Below are 24,312 nucleotides of genomic sequence, written 5' to 3'. Positions count from 1 at the left end.
ATTTAGGAGCACAAACATTCTCCCCTGTCTGCTACTCCATCAGTCAGGTAGCACACCAACACCACCGCACACTGGGCTAAAGCCAACAGTGACATCCCTACCAATGGGGAGCTGAAGGCCTGAGGCGCCATTCATTGTAACATAGGCAGTGTATCTACTGTAAGTGTTTTGCAAGATGGAGTAAAGCGTTTTGTGCGGGAGGCAGGGGGCAGGAGGCATGGGATGGGGATGGGGGTGGGAGGCAGGTGGCAGGAGGCAGGGGGCAGGGGATGGGGGCAGGAGGCATGGGGATGGGAGGCAGGGGGCAGGAGACAGGGGGCAGGGCACAGGAGGCAGGGGCGGGAGGCAGGGGGCAGGAGACAGGGGGCAGGGCGCAGGAGGCAGGGGGCAGGAGCGCAGGGGGCAGGGGGCAGGGGGCAGGGGGCAGGGGGCAGGAGGCATGGGGGCGGGAGGCAGGGGGCAGGAGGCATGGGGATGGGGGCGGGAGGCAGGGGGCAGGAGGCATGGGGGCGGGAGGCAGGAGGCAGGGGATGGGGGCAGGGGGCAGGAGGCATGGGGGCGGGAGGCAGGGGGCAGGAGGCATGGGGGCAGGAGGCAGGGGGCAGGAGGCAGGGGGCATGGGGGGGGCAGGGGCTGGGGTTATATTGTGCCCTTGTACAGGTGCATTCATTTTCCTTTTAAGACCTCTACTGTGTCTTAGTGATGTGCAGTTTGTGAACAATTCAATATTTTTTGAATTACACTTTTTACTGACTCAAGAGTCATGATTCACTCATTTTACTTTGTTTGTTTGACCTGGGATTAATACGCCCTCCTCCGGCTTAGTGGCTCTGGATACGTGCTCCAACCAACTAATGCTGCAGGCAGCATAGAGAAGACAAATACAAGTTCGAACTGATCATTGATCACATGGTCCAAGAACGAATGCAACTCATTGATTATTGAATGTTATTGATGTTCAGCTCAATAAACTCAAACTCGAGAACTAATCGTTTAAGGGGCTGCTGCAGTTCGCAAACGATATCGTGCTTATTTCCCTCGCTGCAGTCAAGCATTGTGTTCTGCCAAGACTAGTCCACAATGTAGTCCAATTGCGGCCCCAAAGACATCGTTTCAAAGTTAGAGAAATAATCATATTTTTATGCCTACCAATCAAAACGGTACATTGTTTGAAGCACACTTTTCTAAGTCTCAGTCACAAATGACAGCTCTAATACCCCTATAGAGAACGAGAGGCTTGTAGAGTCACGACTCTTTCTTGTTCATCGGTAGGGGGTCCTGCGTGCTCTTGGCATTACAAATTAAAGAAATGAGTCAAATGTTTTAATATTTTTTTTAACAGAAAGAGTTGAAAAAATCAGTAAAGTCCGTAAAAAGAGCCGAACTTCGCATTGCTACTGTATTTCCCCTTTCGTCCCCTCTTTCCGTCTCCCCTCCTCACCATCTATGTTTCTCTCTCTCTCTCTCTCTCTCTCTCTCTCTCTCTCTCTCTCTCTCTCTCTCTCTCTCTCTCTCTCTCTCTCTCTCTCTTCTCTCCTCTCTCCTCTCCTCTCCTCTCTGATGCCTGGACATATCCCTGATGGTCCCACACTGGAGATGTATGAGAGTGGACTTATTTGTAGCTCTGTGGCCAGGCTGGGGCTGGCTGAGGACTGCAGCCACAAGGGCCCCGGAGGGGAGAGGGAGGAAGACGCAGACAGACTCACGGAGACCAGCGGAGGCTGTTGTGTCTGCAGACTGCTCCATTTATAGCACAGAGACTGTCTGGGTAGACGGACATGGAGCCATTCACTTCCAGGTCAGCAAATGACTTACTTACCTAAGGAAGTCTAACAGGAGGTTAAAATATGTATATCCTCTGCCAACACAGTAGAGGGTATACCTCTAGGTGTACAGCATATCAGATGTACAGTATAACCTTAAATACATACCATGAGATGGGAAATCATCATAAAATCCTCCAAGCCACAACGCGTCCAACCACAAGCCATGCATTATTCATGTATCTCACTTTCAAAAGCCACTTGACTGTTCGGCCACATCGTAAAGTGTAAATGGAAGACAATGTGTCTTCCATGAAGGGGCCGCAAGGCTATTCAGCGGGGGAGCTTTAAGAGGAGCAGATAACAGCTATTCAACAGCTCAGCAGACTGGAGATGGCCTCTCCCATTCATATCAGTCTGTCACACTTGTTGTTTCAGCAATTGAGGGGTTCTCTGTTGGATGACACAGTGTATCACCTTGCTCTGTCATTTAATTTTCTCTCCCACTCCCTTCCTGTATCTGAAATTGCCCACTGAAAATGAGGCTAATAATTCATTTTAGACAGAGCCGAGCAGCAGGCAATGCTTAACTCTTTATGCCATTACCGCTGGGGCTGCAATTTGAAGAATCCCATTGCTGCCCAACTTCAAGCTCCAGTTACAGCAGACGTGAGTGTGTGTGTGTGTGTGTGTGTGAGTGTGTGTACTGTTTATGCCCATAAGGAACAATTGCTTCCTTTTATCCATTTAGATGAAATGACTGTTGAGTAAGACAATGTATTTACCATGCAAAGACTTATCTGACTAGAGGCAGCTGACAATGTGACAGATGTTTATATATATAGAGCCCATCTAAAGACTAACATACCATCTTAAATGTTTCAATGGCGCCGGAGGAGATGGCTGCAGTTTTACGGGCTCCTAATCAATTGCGCTATTGTGTGTGTTTTTTCGCATTATTTGTAACTTATTTTGGACATAATGTTTCTGCTACCGTCTCAAATGACCGAAAGGAGCTTCTGGAAATCATGACAGCAATTACTCACCTCGTACTGGACGAGTCGGATGCAAAGGATTTACTTCGGACAAGGACCAAATCCCTGCATTCGCATGAAGAAGAGACGGCGATATCGGGGACGTAGGTCGGGTGCCTTGTAAGGATCCGACGGCGAGTGGGTAATCCGCCACCTCTACCATCAGTCCTATTAGCCAACGTGCAATCATTGGATAACAAACTGGATGAGCGTAGATCAAGGCTATCCTACCAATTGGACATAAAAAACGGTGATATCTTGTGTTTCAATGAGTCGTGCCTGAACGACGACGATATAAAACAGCTGCCTCCGGTAAGACGAGGGGTGGTGATCTGTGTCTATTTCTCAATAACAGCTGGTGCATGAAATCTAATATTAAGGAAGTATCAAGGTTTTGCTCACCTGAGGTGGAGTATCTCATAATAAGCTGAAGCCCACACTATTTACCAAGAGTGTTATCTATATTTTTTGTAGGTGTCTATTCACCACCACAAACCGATGCTGGCACTAAGACCGCACTCAACGAGCTGTATAAGGCCATAAGCAAACAAGAAAACGCTCATCCAGATGTGGCTATCCTAGAGGCCGAGGACTTTAATGCAGGGAAACTTAAATACGTTTTACCTAATTTCTACCAGCATGTTACATGTGCAACCCGAGAGAAAAAAACTCTAGACCACCTTCACTCCACACACACAGATGCGTACAGAGCACTCCCTTGGCCTCCATTCCGCAAATCTGATCATAACTCTATCCTCCTGATTCCTGCTTACAAGCGAAAATTAAAGCAGGAAGTACCAGTGACTCACTCAATACAGAAGTGGTCAGATGACTCAGATGCTAAGCTACAGGACTGTTTTTCTAGCACAGAGTGGAATATGTTAGGGGACTCTTCTGATGGCATTGAGGAGTACACCACATCAGTCACTGGCTTGATCAATAAGTGCATTGATGACGTCGTCCTCACAATGACCGTACGGGGCGGCAGAGTAGCCTAGTGGTTTGAGCGTTGGACTAGTAACCGAAAGGTTGCAAGTTCGAATCCCCGAGCTGACATTCTGCCCCTAAACAGGGCATCATTGAAAATAAGAATTTGTTCATAACTGACTTGCCAAGATAAAAAAAGGTTAAAAAAATAAAAAAGAACATACCAGCTGTTCTACAGGCAACATCCACACTGAGCTAGGGTAGAGCTGCCACCTTCAAGGAGTAGGTCGCTTATAAGAAATCCTGTTATGCCCTCTGACGAACCATCAAACAGGCAAAGCGTCAATACAGGACTAAGATTGAATCCTACTACACAGGGTGTCATTGCAAGTCCCACTACATCATCAGGGCTTGCAAACTATTATGGACTACAAAGGGAAGCACAGCCACGAGCTGCACAGTGACACCAGCCTACCAGACGAGCTAAATTACCTTTATGCGCGTTTCGAGGCAAGCAACCCTGAAGCATGCATGAAAGCACCAGCTGTTCCGGACGACTGTGTGATCACGCTCTCCGTAGCCAATATGAGTAAGATCTTTAACCAGGTCAACATTCACAAGGCCGCAGGGACAGACGGATTACCAGGACGTGTACTCCAAGCATTCGCTGTTAGCAAGCATTCACCAACTAGCAAGTGTCTTCATTGACATTTTCAACCTGTCCCTGACCGAGTCTGTAATACCAACATGTTTCAAGCAGACCACCATAGTCCCTGTGCCCGAGAACACCAAGGTAACCTGCCTAAATGATTACCGACCCGTAGCACTCACGTCTGTAGCTCACATCAACACCATTATCCCAGAAACCCTAGATCCACTATAATTTGCATACCGCCCCAACATATCCACAGATGACGCAATCTCTATTGCATTTCACACTGTCCTTTCCTACCTGGACAAAAGGAACACCTACGTGAGAATGCTATTCATTGACTACAGCTCAGCGTTCAACACCATAGTGTCCTCAAAGCTCATCACTAAGCTAAGGACCCTGGGACTAAACACTTCCATCTGCAACTGGATCCTGGACTTCCTGACGGGCCGCCCCCAGGTGGTAAGGTTAGGTAACAACACATCTGCCACGCTGATACTCAACACGGGGGCCACTCAAGGGTGGGTGCTCAGTCCCCTCCTGTACTCCCTGTTCACCCATGGCTGCATGGCCAAGCACAACTCCAACACCATCATTAAGTTTGCAGACGACACAACAGTGATAGCCTGATCAATGATGAAACAGCCTATAGGGAGGAGGTCGGAGACCTGGCAGCGCTGTACCAGGATAACAACCTCTCCCTCAGCATGATCAAGACAAAGGAGATGATTGTGGACTACAGGAAAAGGAGGGCCGAGCACGCCCCCATTCTCATCAACGGTGCTGTAGTGGAGCAGGTTGAGAGCTTGTCAACATCCCCAAAGAACTATCAGGGTCCAAACACACCAAGACAGTCATGAACAGGGCACGACAAAGCCTATTCCCCCTCAGGAGACTGAAAAGATTTGGCATGGGTCCTCAGATCCTCAAAAAGCTCTACAGCTGCACCATAGAGAACATCCTGACTGGTTGCATCACCGCCTGGTATGGCAACTGCTCGGCTTCAGACCGCAAGGCACTGCAGAGGGTAGTGCGTACGGCCAAGCTTCCTGCCATCCAGGACCTCTATACCAGGCAGTGTCAGAGGAAGGCCCTAACAGAGGAAGGCCCTAACATGTGCCCCCGCACATTGACTCTGTACCGGTACCCCTTGTATATAGCCTCGTTACTGTTATTTTATTGTTGCTCTTTAATTATTAGTTATTTTTCTATTTTGTTATTTTTCTTTTTCTTTTTTATATATTTCTTTTTTTACTTCAGTTTATTTTTGTAAATACTTAACAATTGTTTTTCTTGAATCTGCATTGTTGGTTTGGGGGCTTGTAAGTAAGCATGTCACTGTAAGTCCTACACCTGTTGTATTTGGCATGTGCCAAATAAAATGTGATTTGATTGATGATTTGATGTTATTTTCCTCGCCATAAACTAAATCTCCTATTAACATAAACAATCTGGCTTTATATTCAACCATGGCAGATAATTTTCTCAAATTGGCAGATATTTCATCTTACTAAATAAAGAGCATATAAATGTGAATGCACCTTCCACACAGTGATTGGGATACCATCAGTGCAACCCCTCCCCCTCCCCACTGGCAACACCCTATCCCCCAGCCCCTACCCTCGAACTCCCCAATTAGGCTATGTGTGTTTTTATATGACTCAGAGTACAGCAGGAACCCATTCCACAGGGGGAGAGCGGGCTACTGCATAGCTCTGAAATCGCACTGGCTCCCGTAACGTGAGAAATGGGTGCAGTCCAAACCCCATGCTAAAATAATGACAGGCTGACCTAACTAAAGCGTCACTACAGTGTCCGTTTGGCAGTGATTAATGGTCGGCCCGATAAATCTCCAGCCCTGAAATAACAAACAGGCCAGTGTAATTGGCTCAGCTGGATCTGCTGACACTAGCTGGTGTCGTGCGGTCTGCTCAAAGAGTAAAGAGAGAGAGAGAGAGAGAGAGAGAGAGAGAGAGAGAGAAAGCCTGTCACGGAATTTTCCAAACCTCGGGTTCAGTCGTCCCCAGTCTCTGCCCCGTGCCAGCGAAGCCGTGCCTGGGAGAGCTCAGGAATTTTAAAGCTGAGCCGACGACACTTTTATTAAAAAATTAAATTAATTTGTGAAATAACATCTTTAAAGTGTTTGAGGACTTTGCGTACCGCCACAGAACCAAGGGTTGGCAAAATGTGGGAAAGGCCTCAGACTCACAAAATCATCACTTAGTGAATACTAGCTGATTTAAGAGCAGAGGTTTGTGACAATATAGTGCTGCCCTATGAGTAAAGATGACTGTTTCTTAGCTTATTTTGCACATCGTAAAGTCACCTGGTGTTTCAGGTGCACATCCAAAGCTTCCAAAGACTTAAATTACGTACATCTGTGGTTAGAACTTCAATAAAGCCACCTGTCAGTCCAGTACAGTAGCTAACCTTCCTGTTAAAAACCCTCTCTCTTTAACCCTCTCTCTGGGCCTGTGAGAGACACAAACTTTGTAGCCTTTTACTGATGAGGTAGGAATCCATCACCTTTCTCAGCCTGACCCTATTGTTCAGTGGCATAGGGCACTTCACACCTATGTGTTTAGGGACCAGTTTGCTAGGGAAAACAGTCAGCTGACCAGGGCCAGCCAATCACTGGCTCTCCCTGCTGGTGGTAATAGACACCCATTCCTGCTTGTGCTTTAGTTGCTTCCAGGAGGGCAGGGTTAGGAAGGTCGCTGTAAACTACTTGTGTTGTTATGTGTTAATAACATTTAGGCTATGTTACCCAGCAGGCTATGCGGGTGGTTGAAGAATGCCTTGCATGTCTAAACATGGAGTTTTCTAGCTGAAGTATATGTTCATTAAAAGTAGTTAAACCTACGCCCCGGTTTGTCATTATATAAGGAACAAACATAACATGGTGTCAGATTGGTAGTCAATATGACGAGACAGAGAAAAGAAAGGAGTAACTGCAAATTTCCGCGATGAAAATGGAACATTCTACCACAAGTCAAGTGACGTGAGTAGTTGAAGACGCTAGCTTGCAAGAGCGAGGACAACGAGCCGCAGCAGCGAGAGTGACAGCAGCGAGAGTGACAGCAGCGAGAGTGACAGCAGCGAGAGTGACAGCAGAGAGAGTGACAGCAGCGAGAGGGATAGCAGCGAGAGGGACAGCAGCGAGAGGGACAGCAGAGAGAGCGACAGCAGAGAGAGCGACAGCAGAGAGAGGAACAGCAGCGAGAGCGACAGCAGAGAGAGCGACAGCAGAGAGAGCGACAGCAGAGAGAGCGACAGCAGAGAGAGCGACAGCAGAGAGAGGACAGCAGAGAGAGGGACAGCAGCGAGAGAGAGTGACAGCAGAGAGCGCAGCAGAGAGAGCAGAGAGAGCGACAGCAGAGAGAGGGACAGCAGCGAGAGGAACAGCAGCGAGAGCGACAGCAGAGAGAGCGACAGCAGAGAGAGCGACAGCAGAGAGACAGCGACAGCAGCGAGACAGCGCGCAGCAGCGAGAGGGACAGCAGCGACAGCAGCGAGAGCGACAGCAGAGAGACAGCGACAGCAGAGAGCGGGCAGCAGAGAGCGACAGCGACAGCAGCGAGAGCGACAGCAGCGAGAGCGACAGCAGCGAGAGCGACAGCAGCGAGAGCGGCAGCAGCGAGAGCGACAGCAGCGAGAGCGACAGCAGAGCGACAGCAGCGAGAGCGACAGCAGAGAGAGCGACAGCAGAGAGAGCGACAGCAGCGAGCAGCGACAGCAGCGAGAGGGACAGCAGCGAGAGGGACAGCAGCGAGAGGGACAGCAGCGAGAGGGACAGCAGCGAGAGGGACAGCAGCGAGAGGGACAGCAGCGAGAGTGACAGCAGCGAGAGTGACAGCAGCGAGAGTGACAGCAGAGAGAGTGACAGCAGCGAGAGGGACAGCAGAGAGAGGGACAGCAGCGAGAGCGACAGCAGCGAGAGCGACAGCAGAGAGAGCGACAGCAGAGAGAGCAGAGAGAGCGACAGCAGAGAGAGGCGACAGCAGAGAGCAGGAACAGCAGCGAGAGGGACAGCAGCGGCAGAGCGACAGCAGCGAGAGCGACAGCAGAGAGAGCGACAGCAGAGAGAGCGAGCAGCAGCGGCAGCAGAGAGCGGCAGCAGAGAGCGACAGCAGCGAGAGCGACAGCAGAGAGAGCGACAGCAGAGAGAGCGACAGCAGAGAGCGGCAGCAGCGAGAGCGGCAGCAGAGAGAGCGACAGCAGAGAGAGCGACAGCAGCGAGAGCGACAGCAGAGAGAGCGACAGCAGAGAGAGCGACAGCAGCGAGAGCGGCAGCAGAGAGAGCGACAGCAGAGAGAGCGGCAGCAGAGAGAGCGACAGCAGAGAGAGCGACAGCAGCGAGAGCGACAGCAGCGAGAGCGGCAGCAGCGAGAGCGGCAGCAGCGAGAGCGGCAGCAGCGAGAGCGGCAGCAGAGAGAGCGGCAGCAGAGAGAGCGACAGCAGAGAGAGCGGCAGCAGAGAGAGCGGCAGCAGCGAGAGCGGCAGCAGCGAGAGCGGCAGCAGCGAGAGCGGCAGCAGAGAGAGCGGCAGCAGAGAGCGGCAGCAGAGAGAGCGACAGCAGAGAGCGGCAGCAGAGAGCGGCAGCAGAGAGAGCGGCAGCAGCGAGAGCGGCAGCAGCAGAGAGCGGCAGCAGAGAGAGCGGCAGCAGAGAGAGCGGCAGCAGCGAGAGCGGCAGCAGAGAGAGCGGCAGCAGCGAGAGCGACAGCAGCGAGAGCGGCAGCAGAGAGAGCGGCAGCAGCGAGAGCGACAGCAGCGAGAGCGACAGCAGCGAGAGCGACAGCAGAGAGAGCGACAGCAGAGAGAGCGACAGCAGCGAGAGCGACAGCAGAGAGAGCGGCAGCAGCGAGAGCGACAGCAGCGAGAGCGGCAGCAGAGAGAGCGACAGCAGCGAGAGCGACAGCAGAGAGAGCGACAGCAGAGAGAGCGGCAGCAGAGAGAGCGACAGCAGAGAGAGCGACAGCAGCGAGAGCGACAGCAGAGAGAGCGACAGCAGCGAGAGCGACAGCAGCGAGAGCGACAGCAGAGAGAGCGGCAGCAGCGAGAGCGACAGCAGCAAGAGCGGCAGCAGAGAGAGTGAGCACAAGCTAAAGAGAGAGAGTCAGAGCACAAGCTAAAGAGCTGCGCAGGGATGAGACGTCAGTGTATACAATAAAAAGAGAGGAGCACCACACACACAACGCCTTACAAAACATAAACAAGCAAAAGAGAGAAATCAAAACACTACATGTGGAAAATGTGGATTTATCCACAAGCCAAAAAAATGCCCTGCATATGGCAAATCATGTAACAACTGAGGGAAAAAATTATAATTTCTCAAAATGCTGCAAAGCTCTCCTACAAAGAAAAAGATTCACACAGTCGAGGAGATTGAATAGTTCTTTGTTGATTCTGTGGAAATATGCAATGCAGTAAATGCTGAATGGATTGGACTGTGAATTAAACTATAATACCATTCAAGCTTGATACTGGAGCACAGGTAAACCTGTTATCGCTGGATGACTACAAAACACTGAAGGTGAAGAGCAAATACACCCGGTGAAAATGAAGGTTACTGGTTATACTGGGGAGAACATACCAGTCAAAGGTAGCTGCATAGTAACTTTACAGCACAAAGGAAAACAGTTCAGAGCACAGCTGCTGACTGTGGAAAAGAGTGTACAGCCTATTCTAGGAATCAATGCATGTGAAAAGCTCAATTTGTTGAAAAGAGTGTATGTAGTGACATCACAGACTGAAAATGACCAAGAATCGCTACTGGCTGAATACGAGGATTTGTTTGAGGGTCTTGGATGTTTACCAGTAGAACACAAAATATGTACTGATGACAAAATGACTCCAGTTGTGCATGCATGCAGAAAAGTTCCATTTGCACTGAGGAAAAAACTCAAAGATGAACTTGGACGCATGGAAAAGATGGACGTCATCACAAAAATGGATGAACCTACAGACTGGGTAAAACTCACTGGTCATTGTGGTGAAAAAGAACGGCGATCTCAGGATATGTTTAGACCCGAGAGATCTCAACAAAGCAATCAAGAGAGAGCATTTCAAGTTGCCAACCAGAGAAGAGATAATGTCGCAGTTTTCTGGAGCAAAGTGGTTCAGTAAGCTTGATGCCTCATCAGGATTCTGGCAAATGAAGCTAGATGATACAAGCTCAAGGCTATGCACATTCAACACACCTGAGGGCAGGTACAGATTTCTTCGTCTACCATATGGGATTCGCTCAGCGCCAGCGGTCTACCACAAGACAATCCACATGATCTTCGAGCACATTCCAGGAGTGGAGAGTCTGGGGGTCCACAAAAGAAGAACACAATGCGAGAGTGAGACAAGTGCTGGACCTGACACGGAAAGTCAACCTAAAACTAAACAAGGACAAATGCGAGTTTGGTGTGAAAACACTTACCTTCGTGGGAGACATACTTTCAGAGGATGGAGTCAAACTAGACCCGAGGGAAACATCAGCCATCAACAACACAGAGCACCCGAAGAACAAGGACGATGTGAGAAGCTTCATGGGCATGATCACCTACCTTGCAAAGTTCATACCTCAACTGTCAGCACAGTCCGCTCCACTCAGAGAAAAGCACAAGAATCCAGAGAATGTTGATCAGACTGCAAAAGTATGATGTGAAGATGATCTATACCCCGGGAAAGTTCATGTTCGCCACCGACACTCTTTCTCGAGCAGTCGACAAGAAGGAGAGCTTCGACACACAGAAAAACACAGATTCAGGCCTCCGTCGACATGATCGTAGCATCACTTCCTGTGTCCTCTGAGAGAATGGAGCAGATCAAAAGAGAGACCGCAGCTGACCAAACAATGACAGAGTTGAAAGAAACAACACTGATAGGATGGCCCGCAACAGAAAAACAACTGTCCAAGGAGAATACAGGATTACTGGATGTGCAGAGCAGAGCTCACCGTTGTGGATGACATAGTGTTCAAAGGCAACAAGATTGTCATTCCCATGACACTACGCAAAGAAATTCCACAGAAAATACACGAGGGCCACTAGGATGAGGAAAAATGCAAATGACGAGCACGAGAAGTAATGTACTGGCCAAGAATGAACCAGGAAATCAGCCAGACCACTGATTCATGTGAACTGTGTTTGACCTACAGGCCAAAGCAGCAAGCAGAGCCGCTAATGCATCACCCAGTACCCAATAGACCCTACTACAAAATTGTCAAAGGTCTGATGAAAAAGGCACACGATGGAAAGGATTTCCTAAAGAATCTGATGATCTACCGCGGCTCACCGCTGCAGAACGGACTTTCACCTGCACAGATGTTGATGGGACGTTGCATCAGAACCAACCTACCCATCCATGAGGACTTGCTAACACCCAGAGGTGCTCACAAAGTCAAACACGCGAAGGAAAAACAGAAAGACAAACAAAAACAACGACACGACAAAAGTGCAAGACACTTACCTGAACTGAAACCTGGAGATCATGTACGACTCCGAGACATCACTACAGGAACCTGGATGCAGCAAGGGTGTGTGCAGAGAGAAGTTGCACCGCGATCCTATGAGATCCAAACGCAGCATGGATCACAACTGAGACGAAACAGAGTGGATCTAAGGCTGCAGCCATTCACTCAAGGGACTGAAGATCATCAGGAGGATACTGCTGAAGCGTCAAATGCCTTTAGAAATGGACAATTCAGTCAGAACACCCTGACTGACAATGAACGCTGTCCAACTGTTTCAGGAAGCACTTTAGCAGAACGACCAAAAAGGACTGTCAGAGCTCCTGAAAGGCTTATTGAGAATTGCTAAAAATATATATTTAAAAAAAGGGGCACCTGGACTGAATGTTTTGTTAATGTGAAAAGAAAGAGCCACAATAGAGTATTGTTGGAAAAAAATAAAAATTGGGGGGAAAGAAATGTGTGTTATTGAAAATGGCATGTTATGCAGGTTGAGTAAACAAATGTGATGTGACGTGTAGTTACATAGAAAAGTGGTTTTCTTTTAAAGGAAAGAAGATGTGTTGTTATGTGTTAATAACATTTAGGCTACGTTACCCAGCAGGCTATGCGGGTGGTTGAAGAATGCCTTGCATGGCTAAACATGGAGTTTTCAAGCTGAAGTATATGTTCATTAAAAGTAGTTAAACCTACGCCCCGGGTTTGTCATTATATAAGGAACAAACATAATACTACTGTCCTCCACTACAACTCATAACTGGACATTCCTTAAGGGACAAGTCTTCCCTCCAATCAAATCCAAGTTTATTGGTTGTGTACACAAATTTGCAGACGTTATCGCAGGTGCAGCAAAATGCTTGTGTCTCTAGCTTCAATAGTGCAGTAATATCTAGCTTTTTTTTAATACACACATTAAAAAAAAAGTTATATAGGATGAGGAATGACTAAAATACAGTATATACATATAAAGTGGGTGAAACGGTATGTAAACATTATTAAAGTTACCAGTATTCAATGACTCTATAAACATAGGGCAGCAGTCTCTAAGGTGCTGTATAGAGTACAGGGTGGTAGCCGGCTAGAACAGTGACCAAGTTTCAGGGCAGGGTACTGGGCGGAGGCCGGCTAGTGGTGACTGTTTAACAGTCTGATGGCCTGGAGATGTTGTTTCTCAGTCTCTCAGTCCCAACTTTGATGCACCTGTACGGTCTATGCCTTCTAGATGGAAGCGGGGTGAACAGGCCGTGGCTGGGTTGGCTGAAGTCCTAGAGGGCAGGCAGTGTGCCCCTGGTGATAGGCTGGGCTGACCGCACCACCCTCTGGAGAGCCCTGTGGTTTCAGACAGTGCAATTGCCGTACCAGGCGGTGATAGAGCCCCGACAGGATGCTCTCAATGGTGTATCTGTAGAGTTTGTGAGGGTTTTAGGGGCCTAGTCAAATTTCTTCAGGCTCCTGAGGTGCATCACTGAACATGAAAGAGAGCTTTGTTATGATTCATCTGTATGTTTGATCTGTTCTAGGTTGCTATTGCTTTGTTAGTATATGCTAACATCCTTGTGTATATGTCAGGATTGTCTCCCATGTCACCTTTCGAGATGCCTACAAGGCCCTCCACCGCCCTCCCTTCGGCAAATCAGATCCAGATTCCATTTTGGTCCTCTCTTCCTATATGCATAAACTAAAATAGGAAGTACCCGTGCTAGGGTCTATTCAATGCTGGTCTGACCAATTGGAATCCATGCTTCAAGATTGTTTTGATCACGCGGACTAGGATAGGTTCCGGGTAGCCTCTGAGAATAACACTGACGCTTAAACAGACATGGTGACTGAGTTCATCAGGAAGTGTATAGGGGATGTTATTCCCACTGTGACTATTAAAACCTACCCAAACCAGAAACCGTGGATAGATGGCAGCATTCGTGCATAACTGAAAGCGCGAACCACCACATTTAACCATGGCAATGTGACTGGGAATATGGTTGAATAAAACTGTGTAGTTATTACCTACATAAGGCAATCAAAGAGGCAAAACGTCAGTACAGAGACAAAATGGAGTTGTAATTCAACGGCTCAGACACAAGACGTATGTGGCAGGGTTTACAGACAATCACTGATTACAAAGGGAAAACCAGCCAGGTCGCGGACACCGACGTCTTGCTCCCAGGCAAGCTGAACACATTCTTCGCCCGCTTTAAAGACAACACAGTGTCACCGACGAGGCCCGCTCCCAAGGACTCTGGGCTCTCGTTCACCATGGCCGAAGTGAGTAAGACATTTAAGCGTGTTAACCCTCGCGAGGCTCCCGGCCCAGACGACATCCCTAGCCGCGTCCTCAGAGCATGTGCAGACCAGCTCGCTGGAGTGTTTACGGACATATTCAATCTCTCTCTATCCCAGTCTGCTGTCCCCACTTGCTTCAAGATGTCCATCAAAGGTAACTGAATTAAATGACTATCGCCCCGTGACACTCACTTCTGTCATCATGAAGTGCTTTGAGAGGCTAGTTAAGGATCATGTCACCTCTACCTTACCTGACACCCTAGACCCACTTCAATTTGCTTACCGCCCCAATAGTGACACATTGGTGTGGCTGGCTTACGGGTTAAGTGGGCATTGTGTCAAGAAGCAGTGTGTCTTGGTTGGGTTGTGTTTCAGAGGACGCACGGCTCTTGAAGAGGGTAAAATAAAAAATATAAAAAAATAATGTTCATTCCCTATAGCAAGCCTTCAACACCATAGTACCCTCTAAGCTCATCATTAAGCTTGGGGCCCTGGGTCTGAACCCTGCCCAGTGCAACTGGGTCCTGGACTTCCTGACGGGCTGCCCCCAGGTAGTGAAGGTAGGAAACAACACCTAAACTTCACTGATCCTCAACACAGGGGCCCCCTCCTGCGTGCTCAGCCCCCTCCTGTACTCCCTATTCACCCATGACTGCGTGGACACGCACGCCTCCAACTCAATCATCAAGTTTGCAGACGACACAACAGTAGTAGGTCTGACTACCAACAATGACGAGACAGCAAACAGGGAGGAGGTGAGGGGCCTGGCAGATTGGGGCCTGGGAAAAAACTCTAAACGTCAACAAAATGAAGGAGCTGATCGTGGACTTCAGGAAACAGCAGAGTGAGCACGCACCTATCCACATCGATGGAACCGCAGTGGAGAAGATGGAAAGCTTCAAGTTCCTTGGCGTACACATCACTGACAATCTGAAATGGTCCACCCACAAAAAAATTGTGGTGAAGAAGGCGCAGCAGAGCCTCTTCAACCTCAGGAGGCTGAAGAAATTTGGCTTGTCCCCTAAGACCCTCAGAAACCTTTACAGATGCACAATTGAGAGCATCCTGTCGGGCTGTATTACCGCCTAGTACAGTTACTGCACTGCCCGCAACCGCAGGGCTCTCCAGAGGGTGGTGCAGATTGCCTGCCCTCCAGGACAACTACAGCACCCGTTGTCACAGTAAGGCCAAAAAGATAATCCAGGACATCAACCACCCGAGCAACTGCCTGTTCACCCCACTATTTTCATTTTTTTCCATCATTTTTTAAAAACCTTTATTTAACTAGACAAGTCAATTAAGAACAAATTATTATTTACAATGATGGCCTACACCGGCCAAAGCTGCATCGCAGTGCCTTAGAGACTCTGGGTTCGACTCTGGGTTCGAGCCCAGGCTCTGTCGCAGTCGGCCGCGACCGGGAGGTCCATGGGGCGACACACAATTGGCCTAGCGTCGTCCAGGTTAGGGAGGGTTTGGCCGGTAGGGATATCCTTGTCTCAACGCGCACTAGCGACTCCTGTGGCAGGCTGGGCACAGTGCACGCTGACCAGGGGCACGGTGTTTCCTCCGACACATTGGTGCAGCTGGCTTCCGGGTTGGATGCTGTGTTAAGAAGCAGTGCGTCTTGGTTGGGTTGTGTTTCGGAGGACGCATGACTCTCGACCTTTGTCTCTCCCAAGCCCGTACAGGAGTTGAAGAGATGAGACAAGATAGTAACTACTAAAAACAATTGGAAACTACGAAATTGGGGTGAAAAAAGGGGGTTAAAAAAAAAATCTGGAACCATAGAGACTGAAAATAAGCTTCTATCTCAAAGCCATCAGACTGTTAAATAGCCATCACAAGCCGGCTACCACCCGGCTACTAAACCCTGCACCTTAGAGGCTGCTGCCCTATATACAGTTGAAGTCGAAAGTTTACATACACCTTATCCAAATAGGTTTTTCACAATTCCTGACATTTAATCCAAGTAGAAATTCCCTGTTTTAGGTCAGTTAGTATCACCACTTTATTTTAAGAATGTAAAATGTCAGAATAATAGTAGAGAGAATTATTTATTTCAGCTTTTATTTCTTCCATCACATTCCCAGTGGGTCAGAAGTTTACATACACTCAATTAGTATTTGGTAGCATTGCCTTTAAATTGTTTAACTTGGGACAAACATTTTGGGTAGCCTTCCACAAGCTTCTCACAATAAGTTGGGTGAATTTTGGCCCATTCCTCCTGACAGAGCTGGTGTAACTGAATCAGGTTTGTAGGCCTCCTTGCTCGAACAATCTTTTTCAGCTATGCCCACAAATTTTCTATAGGATTGGGGTCAGGGCTTTGTGATGGCCACTCCAATACCTTGACTTTGTTGTCCTTAAGCCATACGTGAAATAATCTGTCTGTAAACAATTGTTGGATTCCTTGTGTCATGCACAAAGTAGATGTCCTAACCGACTTACCAAAACCATAGCTTGTTAACAAGAAATGTGTGGAGTGGTTGAAAAACGAGTTTTAATGACTCCAAGTATATGTAAACTTCCGACTTCAACTGTACTACTGTGTGCTATTACTTATAGCCCTGCTAGCTCCCACTGTACAGTTGTGGCCAAATGTTTTGAGAATGACACAAATATTAGTTTCCACTAAGTTTGCTGCTTCAGTGTCTAGAATATTTTTGTCAGATGTTACTATGGAATACTGCTTTATAAATACAAGCATTTTATTGACAATTACAATTACAATTACATGAAGTTGATGCAAAGAGTCAATATTTGCAGTGTTGACTCTTCTTTTTCAAGACCTCTGCAATCCGCCCTGGCATGCTGTCAATTTACTTCTGGGCCACATCCTGACTGACGGCAGGCCATTCTTGCATAATCAATGCTTGGAGTTTGTCAGAATTCGTGGGTTTTGGTTTGTCCACCCGCCTCTTGAGGATTGACCACAAGTTCTCAATGGGATTAAGGTCTCGGGAGTCTCCTGGCCATGGACCCCAAATATTAATGTTTTGTTCCCCGAGCCACTTAGTCATCACTTTTGCCTTATGGCAAGGTGCTCCATCATGCTGGAAAAGGCATTGTTCATCACCAAACTGTTCCTGGATGGTTGGGAGAAGTTGCTCTCGGTGGATGTGTTGGTACCATTCTTTATTCATGGCTGTGTTGTTAGGCAAAATTGTGAGTGATCCCACTCCCTTGGCTGAGAAGCAACCCCACACATGGATGGTCTCAGAATGCTTTACTGTTGGCATGACACAGGACTGATGGTAGGGCTCACTTTGTCTTCTCCGGACAAGCTTTTTTCTGGATCCCCCAAACAATCGGAAAGGGGATTCATCAGAGAAAATAACTTTACACCAGTCCTCAGCAGTCCAATCCCTGTACCTTTTGCAGAATATCAGTCTATCCCTGATGTTTTTCCTTGAGAGACATGGCTTCTTTGCTGCCCTTCTTGACACCAGGCCATCCTCCAAAAGTCTTCGCCTCACTGTGCATGCAGACGCACTCACACCTGCCTGCTGCCATTCCTGAGCAAGCGCTGTTCTGTTGGTGCCCCGATCCCACAGCTGAATCAACTTTAGGAGACGGTCCTGGAGCTTGCTGGACTTTCGTGGGCGCCCTGAAGCCTTCTTCACAACACTTGAACCTCTCTGCTTGAAGTTCTTGATGATCCGATAAATAGTTGATTTAGGTGCAATCTTACTGGCAACAATATCCTTGCCTGTGAAGCCCTTTTTGCGCAAAGCAATGATGACAGCACGTGTTTCCTTGCAGGTAACCATGCTTGACAGAGGAAGAACAATGATTCCAAGCACCACCCTCCTTTGGAAGCTTCCAGTCTGTTATTCGAACTCAATCAGCATGACGGAGTGATCTCCAGCCTTGTCCTCATCAACACTCACACCTGTGTTAACGAGAGAATCACTGACATGATGTCAGCTGGTCCTTTTGTAGCAGGGCTGAAATGCAGTGGAAATGTTTTTGGGGAATTCAGTTCATTTCAGTTCACAAAGAGGGACTTTGCAATTAATTGCAATTCATCTGATCACTCTTTATAACATTCTGGAGTATATGCAAATTGCCATCATACAAACTGAGGCAGCAGACTTTGTGAAAATTGATATTTGGGACATTCTCAAAACTTTTAGCCACGACTGTACATATTGTATACTATGCTAGTCACTAATTGCATCCCATTTTATACTGCCTATGCTATTCTAGCCCATACTACAGCATGATACCATTTGTCTTTTGTAGCCTGTTCGCCTGCATTACTGCTCTGTAGCATGTTAGCTTACTAGCCCCTGTGTATTACTGTATATTTATTACCAGACAATAATATTACCATGCGAGCACCGCTAACACTACTATAGCCATTACTATCATGTGCTATCCCATTGTTATGCCATTGCCGATTTGTATATATTGTATCACTGCTATTACTACTGTGTATCCAACACTGCTGCCACGCTGTTGTAATATATATATATTCCCTGTTCCTTCTGTCCTACAGAAAACCACTATCACTTTCACTGATTCTATTCCTCTTCCTGTTTGATGTGTGGTAATAAAGTGTGGATTGTATTTCTATCCTCTGAACAGGACCCCCGGGACAGTTGTACCTATAATCTAAACCAGCACCTCTTTCGGAAACCACCACATGGTGGCGCTCTTTTCCAGTTCTTATGGAGCTTAGGTTAAGTTAATACAGGAACAGGATAGGGTAAACGAGGTGGGCTACTCACCGTGGATGGGGTTGTGTCCCACTGTCAGGGGAATGGGTCTGTCAGGCTGATGCTGGACATGTGTCTGTGTGTGTGTGGTTTGTGTGTGGTAGTACTTGGGCTTCCGGACAAACTGCTGGCTACCAGGCTGGATTCTGTAAGGGAGAAGAAAAAAAATCTGTCAAACACTGTAAAGAACAATTTAATCTATGCACATAATCCACTGTATTCACATCCTTGAAATAATACATGAACAATTAAACTCAGCACAAAAAGAAACGTCCTCTCACTGTCAACTGTGTTTATTTTCAGCAAAATTAACATGTGTAAATATTTGTATGAACATAACAAGATTCAACAACTGTGACAAACTGAACAAGTTCCACAGACATATGACTAACAGAAACGTGTCCCTGAACAAAGGGGGGGGTCAAAATCAAAAGTAACAGGCAGTATCTGGTGTGGCCACTAGCTGCATTAAGTACTGCAGTGCATCTCCTCCTCATGGACTGCACCAGATTTGCCAGTTCTTGCTGTGAGATGTTACCCCAGTCTTCCACCAAGGAACCTGCAAGTTCCGGGACATTTCTGGGGGGGAATGGCCCTAGCCCTTACCTTCCGATCCAACAGGTCCCAGGCGTGCTAAATGGGATTGCGACCAGGGCTCTTCCCTGGCCATGGCAGAACACTGACATTCCTGTCTTGCAGGAAATCACGCACAGAACGGCTGGTGGCATTGTCATGCTGGAGGGTCATGTCAGGATGAGCTTGCAGGAAGGGTACCAAATGAGGGAGGAGGATGTCTTCCCTGTAATGTACAAAGTTGAGATTGCCTGCAATGACAACAAGCTCAGTCCGTTGATGCTGTGACACACCGCCCCAGACCATGACGGACCCTCCACCTCCAAATCGATCCCGAACTAGAGCACTGGCCTCGGTGTAACGCTCATTCTTTCAACGATAAACGCAAATCCGACCATCACCCCTGGCGAGACAAAACCGCGACTCATCAGTGAAGTGCACTTTTTGCCAGTCCTGTCTGGTCCAGCGACGGTGGGTTTGTGCCCATAGGTGCCGTTGTTGCCGGTGATGTTTATTTTTTAACCTTTATTTAACCAGGCAAGTCAGTTAAGAAAGAACAAATTCTTATTTTCAATGACGGCCTAGGAACAGTGGGTTAACTGCCTTGTTCAGGAGCAGAACGACAGATTTTTTACCTTGTCAGCTCGGGGATTCAATCTTGCAACCTTTCAGTTACTAGTCCAACTCTCTAACCACTGGGCTACTTCCGGTGAGGACCTGCCTTACAACAGGCCTACAAGCCCTCAGTCCAGCCTCTCTCAGCGTATTGTGGACAGTTTGAGCACTGATGGAGGGATTGTGTGTTCCTGGTGTAACCCGGGCAGTTGTTGTTGCCATCCTGTACTTGTCCTGCAGGTGTGATGTTCGGATGTACCGATCCTGCGCAGGTGTTGTTACACGTGTTCTGCCACTGCGAGGATGATCAGCTGTCCGTCCTGTTTCCCTGTAGTGCAGTCTTAGGCATCTCACAGTATGGACATTGCAATTTATTGCCCTGGCCACATCTGCAGTCCTCATGCCTCCTTGCAGCATGCCTAAGGCACATTCACGCAGATGAGCAGGGACCCTGGGCATCTTTCTTTTGGTGTATTTCAGAGTCAGTAGAAGGGCCTCTTTAGTGTTCTAAGTTTTCATAACTGTGACCTTAATTGCCTACCGTCTGTAAGCTGTTAGTGTCTTATAGACCGTTCCACAGGGGCATGTTCATGAATTGTTTATTGTTCATTGAACATGCATGGAAAGTTATTTGTGAAGGTATTTGGATTTTTACTAATTATCTGTGAAAGACAGGGTCCTGAAAAAGGGCCGTTTCTTTTGTTGCTCCCAAGGCAAAGATTATGGGGGGGGTGGGGGGTCTACGGGACTTAAATCATGGCGTCAGTCGTCTCATGTCCTTCCACTAAGAGAGAGGGACATGAGACAAGAGCACCGGCCAGAAACCCAGAGAATGAACCTAACCTAATCTCTCCCAGTGAGACGGGTGAGGAAACCCAGACACATCCTCAACACTGGAAGAGGGAGGGGAGAGAGGAGGGGGTCGGAGCTGGTCCAAAACAACCAGACCACCCTGTAGTCCCCCTGACAAGGCCCAATCAAACATGACAGACAGAGTGAAAGGACAACAGGGTGTGGTTGGCAAGGGGGTGTGGAGAGCAGAATTGGGGGTGAGTGGGCAAGGAGAGGAGGGTGAGGAGAACGTAAGAGTTGAAGTAGAACAAAATCCTCCAAAAGCAGCCCTGCAAAGCCTCTCTACTCCTAACCACTCTGCTAAATGTCCCTCAGTCCAAATGAAATGTGACTTGTTTACACGGGAGGAAGAGAAATCTGGTAATCTGGGGCAGGGCTGCTGAGGGAGACAGCAGTAGTAGAGGTTTTTTCTTCACAGCATAACCGTATAAAATTGTCCGCTGCCAAACTAAAACCCCTCAGACAGGTCTGGGTCATGGTAACAGAGGACAGAGGACAAAGGACAAAAATAAATGTATATTTGACAGGAGAGAAAAGAGCACAACAATACGGGTGGTGTTGAGAGCCATTTCTAAATGGTTTATAAAGGGGGAGGATAAAGAGACAAAACATCGGAGACGTTCAGACTTATCAGAGCACTGAACAATCTTCATATGCCTACAGGGAGACAACAATGTACTGGCCGAGAAATAGCTTATCATTAGCAGAGGCATAGCCAAGTCCCCATTTCCATAAAGAAATGTATGTAATTAAAATGTCATTTGAACAGCTAGCTAGAAGCCTCCCTCAAGCTACTGCAATAAGTACTGTACATACATCTAACATAAAATAAACACACTTGTGACAGACTCGTCCTCCACACCCAGTCACACACGCGCACACATACAATAAAGTTGTCACTCAAGGCCACCCGTGGCTGTGAGCTTGACCTTGACTGTTGACCCCTTTTGTGATCATCTCATCTTATGTGAGTCCATCTCAACAGGGCCTCTACTCACTCTCTCTGTGCTAATTAGACCTGGCTCTGCCTGCCACCACAACCACCATGTGTGTCATGTAGCCCCTCATCACGTTCACAACAGACAACAGAGATTGTGTAAGGAAGAAAAGAAAAAGAGGATATTGTGTTGACAAATGCCAGTGTCAATCACTGTGAGTAAACTCCTCCCTTTCACCTCCTCCCCTTTCACTCGTCCCTCTCCCTAATGCACACTCACAGACTATCAAACAATGGGACCCTTTCACTCCTCCCTCTCCCTAATGCACACTCACAGACTATCAAACAAGGGGACCCTTTCACTCCTCCCTCTCTCTAATGCACACTCACAGACTATCAAACAATGGGACCTTTCACTCCTCCCTCTCCCTAATGCACACTCAGAAACTATCAAACAATGGGACCCTTTCACTCCTCCCTCTCCCTAATGCACACTCAGAGACTATCAAACAATGGGACTTCAAGGAATCTGGCTGAGTTTCATATTTTGTTTGATCCTATGGGGTGGAGGGTGGTCGCAGGGTGTTGGGGGGCATCAGGGGCTGAACAACAGCAGTACGGCTTCTCATGTGCCTGCTTTCATCCCCACATTCACCCCCCCATTGGGTGAGTGTTGTTTAACTTCTGCAGTCTTTCATGTACCAATACAGTCATGGTGAGTTAGACTGTCACAACAAACCAATACTCGGGTTTCTTTGCTACAAGACCGTGAGTTGTAAACCAAAGCCTCTCACTGTCAAATGCAAGCATGGCCCACAGGCTACAGTATGCATGGCTGGTTATATATTTATTTGTCATTTTCTGTTATTAACTGTTTATGGGTTTCTGTGATGCAGTTTTATTGGCTGTAATTCCAGTATCTGACATTCCTTTATGGCCCCCTGGGGGCAGAAACCAAACACCTACAGCTCATACAGTACATTCCTCCCGTTATAAAATAATTATCGGCCTATATATATAGACTATTCGGTATGCTTGCGACTGTATCTATGTGGATTAGCTAGGATAAGGTTGGTTTTATGTAGGAGCAAAACTAAGTGGATGAACCCGTCTTCTCCCATTGGCAACTGTAAAATGGAAGCATTGTTGTGGGATGTGTTGTTGATCGTGGCCCAACATGCATTTTATACCAAAATGAAGAAATTAGGAAGAGTTTACAAGAGATGCAGACTCAGAAGAATCTCAAGAGAGGACAGAAAGAGGGTAGAGGAAAAGGAGTTTATGGTAGGGGAGAAAGAGGGAGAGGCTCACTGCCAGAAATATTCAAATACAATAAAAAGAGCGAGAGGGTGAGAATGGAATTGAAAGAGAGAGAGAGGGACTAGAGGGTGTATTTCACAATAGTCCTCAGTTGTCTTTCTCTGCTGTCTCTCTTTCCAAATGCCCTGCGGTGATCTAATCTGCAGTGTCTGCCATGCTCTAACGCCTGCCTGATGCAATGTGTTTGAACAAAGGAGAAACATATTCCAGCCCCCCGGTTACATCACAGCCCTGCTTGGAAAGCAGACTTAAAAAGTGTCAGTAATTCTCCCCTTTTATTGGAGGGAACATGGCAAAACCAACCCTCAGACAACAGGAAAGACATTGGAGAGTTTATTTATCTCCATGCAGAATGGACAACCTGTATTTTATCTTCTCGTGTCTTGTTGACATAGTTTGGTTTCATTGGAGTTCAGAGGGAGTGAGAGGACAGACTATGGGGTAAATGTGCACTTTGGCCTAACTTGCCATCCTGAAATCATGAGCTTGCCTAATCTAAGTTGTCTGTGAGAGATATTTTACGGGTCACCAACCAACCAGATTCTGTGCCACCCAGGGCCCAGAAAGACTCTTCCCAGGGTTACCGTCAACAAATACAAAGAAACCTTTACGCTTATTTCCCCAGCAATAAAACCTAGCGGCTTTCTTTCCCCCGATTTTTTTATGTGACGGGAACACTTGCAGTAAATACTGGGAGATATGTGTTAAGCTCTTCCACATGCTCCTATTTGGCCCATTGACTTTAGCAAAAAGTTCAGCTCTTACCCTAACCATCTCCAACATATCAATTAGCTCCACTGAGAAACACTGAGAAACACAGAGGAGGATTACATCAATTCATTTGAAGTTGTTTGAAAAAGATTGTGTGCTGTACAAGGTCGCCTTAGTCGATCTCGACACAAGCTACTTATCAAAATATATTTTGATAAATAAAACGTTGAGGTCGAATAAACTGCTCTACTTTAAAAAGAGGCACAGTAACGCAAAAAAAACATTGAAAATCTTTTGAGATTAGGTGGTACTATCAGTTCACAGCTGCTTATCAGGTTTACTGTTAAGGGACATGGCAATTGAATGGGCCGTATAGGCCTTCAGCATATCACCCACCAACTCTCCTTTCTCCTCTACCACAGGTGTAAAGGTTCTGTTGTATCATTCCTAATATACAAGACCACA

The 24,312-nt window shown here is 47.4% G+C and overlaps 1 protein-coding gene across 4 annotated transcripts in view; it reads right to left on the bottom strand.

Annotated features, from left to right (window-relative positions):
• LOC112260775 (latent-transforming growth factor beta-binding protein 1) overlaps window positions 1-24,312 on the bottom strand; it is a 130,012-nt gene that overhangs the window by 80,548 nt on the left and 25,152 nt on the right. For all 4 annotated transcript variants that reach the window (XM_042323618.1, XM_042323622.1, XM_042323619.1 and 1 more), the window contains exon 4: window positions 18,852-18,985. In XM_042323618.1, coding sequence (XP_042179552.1) covers window positions 18,852-18,985 — 134 coding nt within the window. The remainder of the gene's footprint in view (window positions 1-18,851; window positions 18,986-24,312) is intronic.

Source organism: Oncorhynchus tshawytscha, linkage group LG01, assembly GCF_018296145.1.
Source record: "Oncorhynchus tshawytscha isolate Ot180627B linkage group LG01, Otsh_v2.0, whole genome shotgun sequence".
Lineage (NCBI taxonomy): Eukaryota > Metazoa > Chordata > Actinopteri > Salmoniformes > Salmonidae > Oncorhynchus > Oncorhynchus tshawytscha.
This window is presented reverse-complemented; position numbering and strand designations above follow the sequence as displayed.